This window comes from Sapajus apella, unplaced genomic scaffold, assembly GCF_009761245.1.
Source record: "Sapajus apella isolate SASKATOON/1434 unplaced genomic scaffold, GSC_monkey_1.0 scaffold1, whole genome shotgun sequence".
Taxonomy (NCBI): domain Eukaryota; kingdom Metazoa; phylum Chordata; class Mammalia; order Primates; family Cebidae; genus Sapajus; species Sapajus apella.
Genome location: NW_022436941.1, coordinates 27,194,225 through 27,207,309, shown reverse-complemented (window position 1 = coordinate 27,207,309; position 13,085 = coordinate 27,194,225). Strand labels below are relative to the sequence as shown.

The following is a 13,085-nucleotide window of genomic DNA, read 5'->3' as shown; positions in this document are numbered from 1 at the left end:
AGGATGGTCTCCATCTCCTGACCTTGTGATCGACCACCTCAGCTTCCCAAAGTCCTGGGATTTACAGGCGTAAGCCACCGTGCCCAGCTGAATAATACTACTTTTAAGCATCTTTACCACATGATAATCTGTTGGCATGTGTTTGGTGACAGGAAGCTCACTATCTTTCTTTTGAATTTGGATTGTTTGAATAGTTAACTTTTTATTATGTTGATGTGAAATCTAACTGCTTAGCTTCTGCCTTTTTCTTCTTCTTCATATGTATTTATGCCTGACAGATACGTATTTATGCCTCACAGACTTCTAGGTATACGAAAATGTTTATTCTTTTGTTTTTTTAAATTTTTTGTTTTTTGGGGTGACTATACCTATTACTTCAACTAGTCTTTAATATAACATGATATCTGGTCCCCTCCTTCTGTGGTCTGCCTTCTCTGGATATGTTCTATTTTATCCCTTTTAAAAAGCATAGTATCCAGTTCTGAGTGTTAATCTGTTAGTGACCATCTTAGCCTAAAACCTAATCTTTACTTACATTAATTCAGCCAATCCCATTGTCCTAATGATTCATATTATCTTTGAAATTTATAGTTTTTTTAAAAAAACTTACTAAATTAATCCGCTTATCATGTACTTGTTTTGAATTTTTTTGAGCTTGAGACATTCTATTTATTCATTTTAAATTTTATCTTAGATTTGGCCCATTGTTTCTGCTTAACAGTTTAAAAAAATTTTAATTGTTATCTGTTACATTAATAAGCTTTCTCTGTTTATTAATTTGAGGTGCCTGGGTAAGTTACCAAGCATATGGTATGCTATAAGGGACTTTAGGTCAATATTTGGGTGTGATGTTAAGCAGTCATAATCCTATATATCTTCTAATCTAACTTCTTAAAAAATAATTTTTTTCTCTTTATAAATGTACGTTGGCTATTATTGATTTACTTTTTAAAGCTCGTTATTCTTTTTTGTTTCATTTTGTTTTGAAACAGGGTCTCACTCTGTCACTGAGGTTGGAGTGCAGTGGCGCAAATGTGGCTCACTGCAGCCTTGACTTCTGGGCTCAGGTGATTCTCCCACCTTAGCCTCTAGAGCTTTGGATTTGGATTTAGATTTAGATTTAGATTTAGATTTAGATTTAGATTTAGATTCAGATTCAGATTCAGATTTAGATTTAGATTTAGATTTAGATTTAGATTTAGATTTAGATTTCTAATATGCCCTGAACTGAATACTTAATCTCTTCTGCAAAACCTGTTTCTCTTGTTGCCCAGGCTGGTTTCAAACTTCTGGGCTCAAACAACCTACCCACCTTTGCCTCCCAAAGTGCTGGTATTACAGACATGGGCCACTGTGCCTGGCTTTCATTATTGACTTTTTGAAAAATAATTGATCTCTATTTTTAAAAGTAACTTTTTGTATTTGAAATTGTAGATATTCGTTCATCTCCAGTTTTCTGGCATTCTTTCTTTTCCGTTATTTTAAAAATATTAACTCTGAAGATTTTAGCAATCTTACTTGAAAGTTAAGGAATTTAAATTATGAAAAAAGTGGCTTTAAAATATTTATGATGCATTTAAGTATTTAAGTATTCTTAGCTTTCTTCTTGGTATTTCTTTAGTGAATACTAGACTATTAATTTCATAATGGTCATCCTGGAGACTCAGGTCTCTCCTCTGCTCTTACATACATTTTATACATTTCCCGGAGTCTGTATTCTAATGTCTTTAAGCCATATGAAGAAAAAATATGTTATAGTAGCTCAATTATTCACTTCTCATGTTTTTATTTCACTTCTAAAATCTCAACCCTTTATTTGCACCAGAACTGAAAATATGTCATATGATTTAGGAAACTCTGGGCTTCATAGATTTCTTTTTAGTACCATCATTTTTCCCCCAATCATGTAGAAGCAGCTAGTAATTAGTTAAGGGTTGACATTCTCTGTCATACTTACTGTACCAGTCATCTATTGCTGCATCACAAATGATTCTAACACCTAGAAACCTGAAACATTTATAATCTCACATAGTTTCTGAGAATCAAGAATTTGGGAGTGGTTTAGCTGAGTGGTCTGGCTCCAAGTCACTCATGAGGTTGTGGTTAAACTGTTGGTAGGGGCTGCATTCATCTGAAGGTTTGTTCGGGCTGGAGGACTTGCTTTCAGGAAGCCTCACTCACATGGCTTTTGGCAAAAGGCCTCAGTTTGTTGCTGGCTGTAGGCAGAATAGCCATGAGTTGTTGTCAACTGCCCATCTCAATAGGGCTGCCTTATTATCCCTGCAATGTGGCAGCTGGCTTCTCTGAGAGTGCTTCAAAAGGCAGGAGGTTGTAGTTACTTTTTGTGACCTAATCTCCTGAGCTGCACACCACCTCTTGCACTTTATTCTGTTCATTAGAATGAGTTACTTAGTCCAGTTTATATTCAGGGAGAAGTGAATTATGTTCCACCTCTTGAAGGGAGGAGTGTTAAAGATGTTTTAAATGTTTCTCATTTATTCATACCCTTCTGCTCAAAATACACACAGTTTGATACTGTTCTCCAAGGCCATGAATTGAATATTCAGTTGAAGTAGTAATTTTCGTACGAGTACAGATCAAAATAAATTAATCTTTTAAAATGCTTGACCATCCCAGACTTATTGAATCTGAATCTGGGAGTAAGATATGGCTATCTGTGGTTTTAAAAAAACAAAGCAGAAACAACAACAAACCCACCCCCCAAAAACAAAAAAAAACCCAAAGCAAAATAAAAATACATGCCATGATATATTTGTCCAAATCCATAGAATGTGCAAAACCAAGAGTGAATCCTAATGTAAACTATGGACTTTGGTTGATGTGTCGGTGTAGTTTCATCAAATGAAGTTGTAACAGATGTTCCACCCTGGTGTGGGTGACTAAGCATGTGTAGGGGCAAGGAGCATATGGGATATATTTGTATTTGCCTCTCAGTTTTGCTGTGAACATAAAACTTGCTCTAAAAAAATAGTCTTTAAAAAAAAGCCTGAGACAGTTTTCTTGTAAATCTCTGCCCCACTTTAAAAGAACACTGATTTATATTGATAATGGATACCATGTTTCAGAGTGTTTATGAAATAGAACATAATTGAGTATATGTACTGTATATGAAAGATTAAAATTTTCCTTTTGTAATTATCTTGAATTTTACTATAGAGGGTTTTTTAATGAATTCTTTCTGAAGTCACCAATTTTGTAATTTAAGCAAATTAGTGCTAAGCAATTATATTGAATTATTTGAGAAATATATTCTAGAAAGAAACTTGAATAGAACTTTATTTTTCTGATGTAAGCGTTTTATGGGAAATAAACTTTCTGTCAGTGTTAATACCATTCAGCATCTTATAAAATAGCCTGGAATGGGGGATTAAAAACAAAGTAAAATAACAACAAAAACATTGTCTCAAACTTTGCATTTGAAGCTTTTAAGTATTTATTACTAGTTATTGATGAAAATTAACTTTTTAATCATTTAATTATATCTTGTCATTTGGTGAGCAAGGTAATATCTAGATTTAGGAAGACTATTTAAGGTTATGCAAGTTAGTAGCTTTCATTTTCTGTTGAAATAACATAGATGAGCTTAAAAGAATTTAACAGTGATCTTTCCTTCTCCTACCTTCCATGACAGCCTTTATTCTATTTACACTAGACCTATCATAACAGATTGCCATAGATCTAAGTTAAGGGTTATTATACAGTGCTGTCATTATGTAGTTAAAATAAGGAGCAAGTCTCAGGCTAATTATCCTGACAATTCTGCTATTTCAGATTTTTTAGAGAATGAAAATGGTTTTAAGTAGTTTGGAAATTTAAGTTTTATTTGTCTTTTCCTTTTTTTAGTTGATTACAGACATAGTGAAACCAGTGCAACAGCTCTGATGGTTGCTGCAGGACGTGGTTTTGCAAGTCAAGTAGAGCAGTTAATTAGTATGGGAGCCAATGTCCATAGTAAAGCATCAAATGGCTGGTAATTTTAAACTACATTAATTCTTCATGTATCTTTGTATAGCTACACATGTCTTTTTTGATTTCTTATGTTTGTCTTTATATTAAAAATTATTGTGTAATAATTGCTGGTGAATTTCTATTTTAATGGGTTAATAATTTTGAATGACTTGTTTTTTGACAGTAATTTATCTTATTTTTTATTACAATTTTTTTTTTTTTGAAAAGACAGGGTCTTGATATTTCCCTGACTGGTCATGAAACTAGTTTTATAATTTTGATAACATTATTTTTTTTACATCCTCTGAATTTTGGCAGGATGGCATTGGATTGGGCTAAACACTTTGGGCAGACTGAAATTGTGGATCTTCTAGAATCTTACAGGTAAAATTTTATACTATTTTAAATTAATTCTACCTGCTCTTCAAAAAGAGCTGCATCATGTGAATTATGGACTATACAAATGTAGACCCTTTGTAGTCTATTATCCAGAGATTTTTTTTTTATTTTGTAATTCTAAGGAAATTTTCTGTCTGATCTACCATGGTATAATATTTATCTTATTTTAAATTTTAAGAAATCAGAAGAGGGATTTCCAGTTAAACATGGTATATACAACATAAGTATTTATCTCTGCATTTTCTCATACCTTTTGCATTTCTCAAAACCTCACTAAAATGACAATGAAGCATTCTAAGGAATTCAAAAGGTGTAAACCAAAGTCAAAGAGAATGGAAGAGGACAGGGCAACTGATAGAAGATGTTAATTTTGGGATGATAGTTAGCTAATTGATTGACTTAGCAGAACTGAGAAAACTCACAGTGCCAATGAGAAACACTCATTTTTGCCTTGGAACTCCTTAGAGGCTCATTCAGTGACCTTTGAATGAAGCAGTAAAAGAAAGGGTTAAAAAAATAGAATTAGTTAAAATTCTCTGTGATGAATATTTAGAACTCCTGATCTCCTCCTTCCCTGACATCAGATGATATTACCTCCCGCCTTGACAGAAAATGGGTATTATATTAAAAAATATCCAGAGAGGCTTTGGACTTGAGGTTATCAGGCATAATGGGAGAAGTAGGGGTGAGGTATCACACAATACAAGGGTTTTAGTGAAAGTCTACAGACCAAAAATTGAGGTAACCATTTATTCCCTTCCTCTGCTGTCCACTGCTGCGTTTTCCTGTTTGAAGTTCATATTCTTTGGCAAAAAAACCTGTTAATTCTTTTCTGGAAAAAGTAGACCAATCCTGGAGAAAATATTTGGAATTATAAGAGGCTTGGTGTTTCTTAAATGAAATGACTATTTTTAGACCACGTGACTGTTTATGTCTACCTGTGCACATGAAGATTTTTGGTGCTTTACTCTTTAAAAAATGAACAAACTGCAAACATTTGATTACCAGGCATTTAAAGGGGAAAAGCATTCATAAATCAAATGAAACAAAATAAACAGTAGCAACAAAAAGCTCTGGAATGCAGATGAAACTAAGCGTTAGTTACTAAAGAGAAAACTTAGAAAACAAAATTATAATAGAATATATTGCATTCATGAAATAAAAACAATGTGTTATTAAAAAGAAACAGAACACAAATCTTTGTTCAGATTTCATCTTCATAAGGCCTAATCAAATTTGCCCTATCTGATATTACATTTTACCCCCCATACTGTCCATCCTCTTTAACCTGTTCTACCTGTTCTTTTTTCTTCATAAGCCCTACCACCCTCTGACACACCGTATAATTTACTTATTCACTATTTTTATTGGTTTATTATCTATCTCTTCTCCCTACTAGAATATAGTAAGCTTTTTGTCTGTTTGTTCAAGAATGGCAATTAGATACGGTAGATGTGCAGTGAATATTTGTTGAATGAATGAATAAATAATTCTTATAAATTAAAAACATGATAGCAGAAAAAAAGTTGCAAGATAAAGTTTAGAAAATTTCTTACACAGTAGGAAAATTGTAGAAAAAGGATAAGAAAATTTGCTTCCTATGTACCCCTTCATTAGGAAACTGTTAGAGAATGTGCTTCACAAAAAAGAAGTAAAAACAAAAACAAAAAATGAGGGGAAAAAACAGTGTAGGTCCAGCACAGGGGATAGGTGAAAGGAATGCTCAGGATGGTGGTACAGAGAAGTGTTTTGATGACTAGTAGCTGTGTCTAGTAGGCCTGATCCCATAGGGACAGAAGATGTGGGGCTCTAGAGGGAGGTCTCGGGGGAAAAAATTTACCTGACATTTTCAATCATGTTAAAAAGCTTTATGAATCTGTTGGAGAATTTGAGAAGAATTCAGGTCATAGTAAACTGAGCAAATAAAAATTAAACAGTTGTTACTCTAGGAAAAACAAAAAGTTACACAAGAAAGGAGGTGTAATTATAGTACATTATTAAGCTAATCAATAAATGTTTACCTAGTCATAGTAAAGTAAAGGCTGAATGAAGATTTAACAAAAATTGTAGGAACTGGTGTGGGTGGAAAGTGTAGGGAAGTGGAGGTGGTAACCTAATTTTTCATTAGTTGGAGGTTCACAGATAATGACTAAATTGTTAAAACAATAAATAGCTGAAGATGCATGTTGCTTAGAAATTTGACAGCAAATACTAAAAGAAATAGCTTTTAGCTATTTCTACAATAGAATAGTGCTAAGCAATGTGACTAAGGGTTTTTGTTATAGTTTCTATAAAACCATTTATAAACACTATGTATATATATTGCTTTGATTTAACAAATAAAGGAAAATCAGAATGTTAATACTTTAAAAATCCTGTAAAACCAATCTAATTAATTTTCTTTTAGGTAGAGATTTTAGGTAAGTTTAGGTTAGATTAGATGTTTAAATAAATTATGAAGCTCTTAGATTTGATATTTAAAGAAAATTTTGAATATATATTTTATAATAATATTTTAGCTTCTGTTTTCAGCCTTTTAGAGACTCAAAAAAGAAAACAATGGAGGCTGAAGTTAAAATAAAATATCTATTATTCAATAACATATAAAACGTTTTATTTGACCTGGGTTTTTGTACTTAATTTTATGTGAAATTGGAAATGTAGTCTCAGACATTAGAAGAAATAAATATTTCAAGTTAGTTGTGACATTGAGTCTCAAAATTGTTTATAGGTTTGAATACTATTTCTGATATGGTAGGTTTAGTTGTCATTTCAATAACAGCACCCAGAACTTGCAGTCCTTTTATTGTTAACACTTTGAATGTTCCAGACATTCTTACAGTGTTAACTATAAGCTCAATAGATACTATACCAAGTAAAGCAGTTATCTGGATAATATTTTAATTATCCCGGCTAACTGGGCTTTCTTTTTATTTGATAAATCATGATATTATCAATTATAAATTTCAAGTATTTAAAATTAAATATATTATTATGTTTGCTGGATTACTGATAATTTATATCCAAAGATTATAGCTTTAAACAGAGAATATAATGTCTGCTTCATCTATGTGTTAAAAATTAAAAAAAAAATAACCTTTATGTTTTAAAGTAGATCTTAAAATGTAAAAGAGCAAATTATTAAGGTGTAGAAGTTTAAAATTTTCCCTGCTGAAAACAGTCTTACTTTATTTTTCTGCTAACTTATTTAAGAGACATTGGATTCAGTTGAATTTCCTAGAAATTCTGTTGGTAATTACTAGTGATGGCAATAGTTTACATTTTTACATGAAAGATGAAGAAGCAAAGCATTTATTTCAGTAATTTATGTTGATTCTTGCTTTTGGAAAATATCATAATCAACCTGCTTTTAGTATAAAGTTATCTGATTAACAGTCACGTTAAGCTGATACCTTGGTGTTTTTTAAAAATGTGAACTATACATCAGAATACTGTTTATTAATAGTAAACAATTAGACACAACCTATTAAGAAAATATAGATGATAGTTGAAAGTTTGTGTTTTTAACAGTTTTACTGAGATATAATATACCATATAATTCACCCATTTAGGGGCACAATTCAATGTTTTTTCGTATGTTCACAGACTTATGCAATCATCACTACAATTAATTTTAGAACAGTTTCATCACCACAAAAAGAAACTTGTACCTGTTTGTTATCTCTCCCTATTCCCCCCCCCCCCCCCCCCCCCGCCAACTCTCCTAGGTCTAGCCTGTCTGTTTACCGCCTGCTAATTTATTTTCAGTTCCTATAGATTTGACTATTCTGGACATTTTACATAAATGGAATCATGATATGTGGTTTTTGTGATTGGCTTTTTTCAGCTAGCATAAAATATCCATGTTGTAGCATTCTTTTTGTGACTAATACATATTCTATGGATATACCACAGTTTGTCTGTTCATCAGTTGATGAACACTTAGGTTGTTTCCACTTTCTAACTACTATGAATAATACTGGTATGAATATTTGTGTACAAATTTTTTTTTTTTTTTTTGAGATGGAGTTTCACTCATGTTACCCAGGCTGGAGTGCAATGGCGCGATCTCGGCTCACCGCAACCTCCGCCTCCTGGGTTTAGGCAATTCTCCTGCCTCGGCCTCCTGAGTAGCTGGGATTACAGGCACACGCCACCATGCCCAGCTAATTTTTTGTACTTTTAGTAGAGACGGGGTTTCACCATGTTGACCAGGATGGTCTCGATCCCTTGACCTCGTGATCCACCCGCCTCGGCCTCCCAAAGTGCTGGGATTACAGGCTTGAGCCACTGCGCCCGGCCTTGTGTACAAATTTTTATGTGGATATATATTTTTCATTTCTCTTATATATACACCTAGGAGTGGAATTGCTGGGGCATATGGTACCTCTATGTTTAACCTTTTGAAGAACTACCACATTGTTTTCCAAAGCAGCTTTACCATTTTACATTTCCACCAGCAGTGCATGAGGGTTTCAATTTCTCTGCACCCTCTTCAACACTTGTTATTGTCTGTCTTTTTGATTGTAGTCATCCAAGTGGGTGTGAAGTGGTATTTCATTGTGGTTTTGATTTGCATTTCCTTGACAACTAATGATGTTAAACATCTCTTCATGTGCTTATAGGCCATTTGTATATTTACTTTGGAGAAATGTTTCCAGATTGTGTTTTTCTAAAAGCATTCATTGCCAAATTTCACTTTGAATATTGTGCTTGAAATCAAAACATGAATCATATAATGGCTAGGACATTAAGTGTCACTTACCTTCCTTAGGGGATATTGGAAATTTGAAGGACATAAGGGTTACTCTTTTTAATGGAAATTGACTTGGTTTTTTTTTTTTTTTTTTTTTCAGTGCTTCACTGGAATTTGGAAATCTAGATGAAAGTTCTCTGGTTCAAACAAATGGAAGTGATCTCAGTGCTGAAGACAGAGAGCTCCTGAAAGCTTATCATCATAGTTTTGATGATGAAAAAGTAGACTTGGATTTGATCATGCATCTTCTATACAATATCTGCCATAGTTGTGATGCTGGTAAATAAGTGTTGTCTAAAAGAACTGGAGCAAAATATATACTTTAAGAATTAACATTTTAAGTGTATAAATTTTTATATAATTGCACTGATAATAACAAGCAAATAATCTTGTGTCATCTCATGATAGTTTACCAGTACTTGAAAATGTGATAAGATTTTTAGTATTCTGTTGATTGCCCCTGATTTCAAAGTAAGATTTAATATTAAAAAGTCATTCTTCCTCAAGGTGCAGTATTAATTTTTCTCCCTGGATATGATGAAATTGTTGGACTGAGAGATCGCATCCTGTTTGATGACAAGCGGTTTGCTGACAATACACATAGGTAAGGGCTAAAGCCTTATATCTGTTCCTTAAAATAACATACAGGTCCTGTAGTGTCTTTTCTCTTTCAATCGTCAACAGATATCAAGTCTTTATGCTTCATTCAAATATGCAAACATCCGATCAAAAGAAAGTGTTAAAAAACCCACCTGCGGGTGTTCGAAAAATAGTAAGCTTCATAAAATCTTCTTTTTAAAATTTTTATTAGTTATTTGCTGTGTTTTTGTATTAACTATAAAGTAATATCTTGTTGCAGATCCTTTCCACCAATATTGCTGAAACCAGCATCACAGTCAATGATGTTGTCTTTGTTATTGATTCTGGTAAGGTGAAAGAGGTATGTATGGGTAAGTTGTAGTTTTACTTAAATGAAGAAGATTAAATTCTACCTCAACAGATGCTTTTATTTAGTTAGTTAGTTACTTTTCTTTTAATTTTGCCTCTACTCAAGATAGCTTGGACCAGCACGTGCTTTTATAAGCAGAATTTAAGAAAAATGTCTGGTAGATAAATTTAACATACTAAATATTGATTTTACTAAATATTCTGCCTTAAATAATTCAGTATATAGAATCAATTTTTGTTATTTTAACAAAATATACAAAAATTTAGCTCTGCTCTCCAAATACTAGGAAGAAAGTAAAGGGTTTGGTTAGTTATAGTGAAAATGTTGTCACACAGTATGGGAATTTGATTACATACTTTTTATGTTTTCTTCCTACATATGGACATGGATTATGTCCTTGTTCACTGTTATATCTTTAGTGCTTCACGTATAGCAAGTGTTCAAAAGATACTCAGTTCAAGAGAACCATGCTGAAAGGAAGCAAATAAATAGATAAACTATGGAGTAGGCAGCAGCTAAGTTGGACTTAACACTTGCTTTTGTAAAAAAAAAAAAGCTTCGTTGGAACTCAACTCCGTCTACTTTTACCTTTTGTCTATGACTTCTGCTTTCACACTGCAAGGCAGATTGGAGTATTTGTAACAGAGACCCTCTCAAAGCCTAAAATATTTACTATTCAGCCCTTTTCAAAAACAATTTACCAACCCTTGATATTAAAAAAAAGGCATTTATTTCCTTTTAGTACTGGAATGTCCAGCAATTGTCCATGTCCCTAACTTTGGTAAATAACATTTGCTGAATAAATGAAAGTGATAAAGGTAGTTGATTTTTCAAGGGAAGAGATACTATTCATATGTGGGAAGCAAATTATGTCTATTTAGTGGATATAAATGATCATTTTTAATATGAAAAAATTGCCATGTTTTCAATGTAATTTTAAGGAATATTTTACAGAAAATAAAATGTTATTATAAAAATTGGCCATATTCATCATAATTGAATATTCTAAAGGTGGGATAAATTTTATTTTTACATAATAGGACATTAATGAACGTTATCACTAAAAATCTGAATGGTGAGAGAATGAAAATTCAGATTTTATTGCCTTTAAATTACCTAAAGTGGATAAAGTGGGTTTTGAATACGTTAGAAAATTCCTTTAGGTGTTATTTATTTATTAAGTAACTGAAATTTAAACATGGGTAGTGTCAAAAGTTATTTAACATACAAAATTGACAAATGTTATATTAAAAACTAAGAAGCTTGTTTTCTAATTCTATAAACTATTATGAAAACATTTTTATTTGCTCTATGTAGTTGTTTCATGAAAGGGAAAGTGTAAGTACCAAGTGACTAAAATATGTGTTCTAGTTAGGCTTGTATTTTTAAAAAATATTTCTCTACAATAAATTTTCACTATAGGTTATTTGAAGTATGTGGGTAGTAATGGTTCTTTTTTACTTTCTTCAATGTAACATTCAGGAAAAGCTAACTTTGTTAGTAGCTCAGCAGGAGGTAAAGTGGAAATGGTTAAAAATACTTCTTTTTGGGATATTATTGATTGTTATTCTTACTCTGCAAGGTTAGGTCCCTGAAAATTATTTCAGAAAATGTCTTTCCCTGATCATTCTTATTCTCCACAATAATGCAAATCTGGTAGCAAAACAACATCAAGGGAATAGATCAGTTCTCTCCAATCTTGATGTCTTGTGAGAACTGGCTGCCATTATTCAGCTGTGGCAGAGAGCAACAGATAGCTCAGCAGAGCACATAATAGGGAAGTTTTACACAGCTCTTCTGAGTTTAGTTTTTAAATCCTTTTTTCTTAGTATGTTTGTAATCAGAAAATCAGGATTTATTAAAAATCAGTATTGATGTGTTAATTATTTTATCAAGAGAGGACTTTGAATTAAACTTGGCATGTTAAAATATGTTAACATTTCTTGCTATTTCATTTTAATTGCCTTTTATATCATAACATAAAGATGGTTTAAATATTACAGAAATCCTTTGATGCTCTGAATTTTGTTACAATGTTAAAAATGGTATGGATTTCCAAAGCTAGTGCAGTACAGCGGAAAGGCAGGTAATGTATATTTAATGTATATTCATTAAATTGCCTGTAAAATACAAACATTTTCATATGCATTACATATTTATCATTTATTCCACTTTTGATAAAATAATAGTTTTCATCTTAAAATTTTTATATTATTTTTGCAAAGCAAGCCATTTTAATACTTCTTTAAAAGTTGAATTTAGGTTATGTTAAAATAAAAACTTTTGCCTAGTTAAATGTACATTCAGATGTAAGAAGCTTAAAAAACAAAACCAAAAATTGTAAACATATGCAATATAGGACAAAGAGCTAACTTCCTTATTATATAAAAAGGCTCTTTGAAATCAAGTAAAGACCAATAATCCAGTTCAAATTGATAAAGCGCACAAATAGCAGTTTACCAAAATGAAAAATATGTATGTCCTACTAATACGTTGACCTCACATATATTACCTAATATGTATCAAAAATAATGCAAAGTAATGAGCTACTATTTTTTTTTTTACTTTCAGATGGGCATTGATGAAAATGTTTAACAGTATGTACAACGTAGTGGAAAAACATGGGCCAATAGACTTTCGTATTTTTCTGATGGTAGTGTAGATTTGTGTGACTGCTCCAGAGTGTAATTTGAAACTATTTATCCAAATCTACTCTTTCACCATAGATTCCACTTCTCATAATTTATCTAGAGTTTGCTTGCACATGTGTGAAAAAGTGTATGATTAAGACTGTTCTTTGAAGCATTGTTTATAATAATGAAAAGTCTGGGAACACTATGGTGTCCATCAATCATGAAGTGATTAAATAAATGATAGCCACACAGTGGCTTTCTAGGTGGCTGTTAAAAGGAAAAATGTAGATCTCTGTGTTCTTATGTGGAATGAGTTTTCCGGATACATTGTTAACTGAAAAAGGTAGGGTTTAGAACATGCATCTAGTAGTCTTTTGGG

At 32.1% G+C, this 13,085-nt stretch overlaps 1 protein-coding gene across 1 annotated transcript in view; it reads left to right on the top strand.

The window, feature by feature from the left end:
• The window catches only part of YTHDC2 (YTH domain containing 2), a 78,706-nt gene that overhangs the window by 28,475 nt on the left and 37,146 nt on the right, over window positions 1-13,085 (top strand). The window contains exons 11-17 of the mRNA XM_032274375.1: window positions 3,865-3,991; window positions 4,288-4,353; window positions 9,225-9,403; window positions 9,632-9,728; window positions 9,809-9,896; window positions 9,984-10,064; window positions 12,077-12,159. Of these exons, the coding sequence (XP_032130266.1) occupies window positions 3,865-3,991; window positions 4,288-4,353; window positions 9,225-9,403; window positions 9,632-9,728; window positions 9,809-9,896; window positions 9,984-10,064; window positions 12,077-12,159 (721 nt within the window). The remainder of the gene's footprint in view (window positions 1-3,864; window positions 3,992-4,287; window positions 4,354-9,224; window positions 9,404-9,631; window positions 9,729-9,808; window positions 9,897-9,983; window positions 10,065-12,076; window positions 12,160-13,085) is intronic.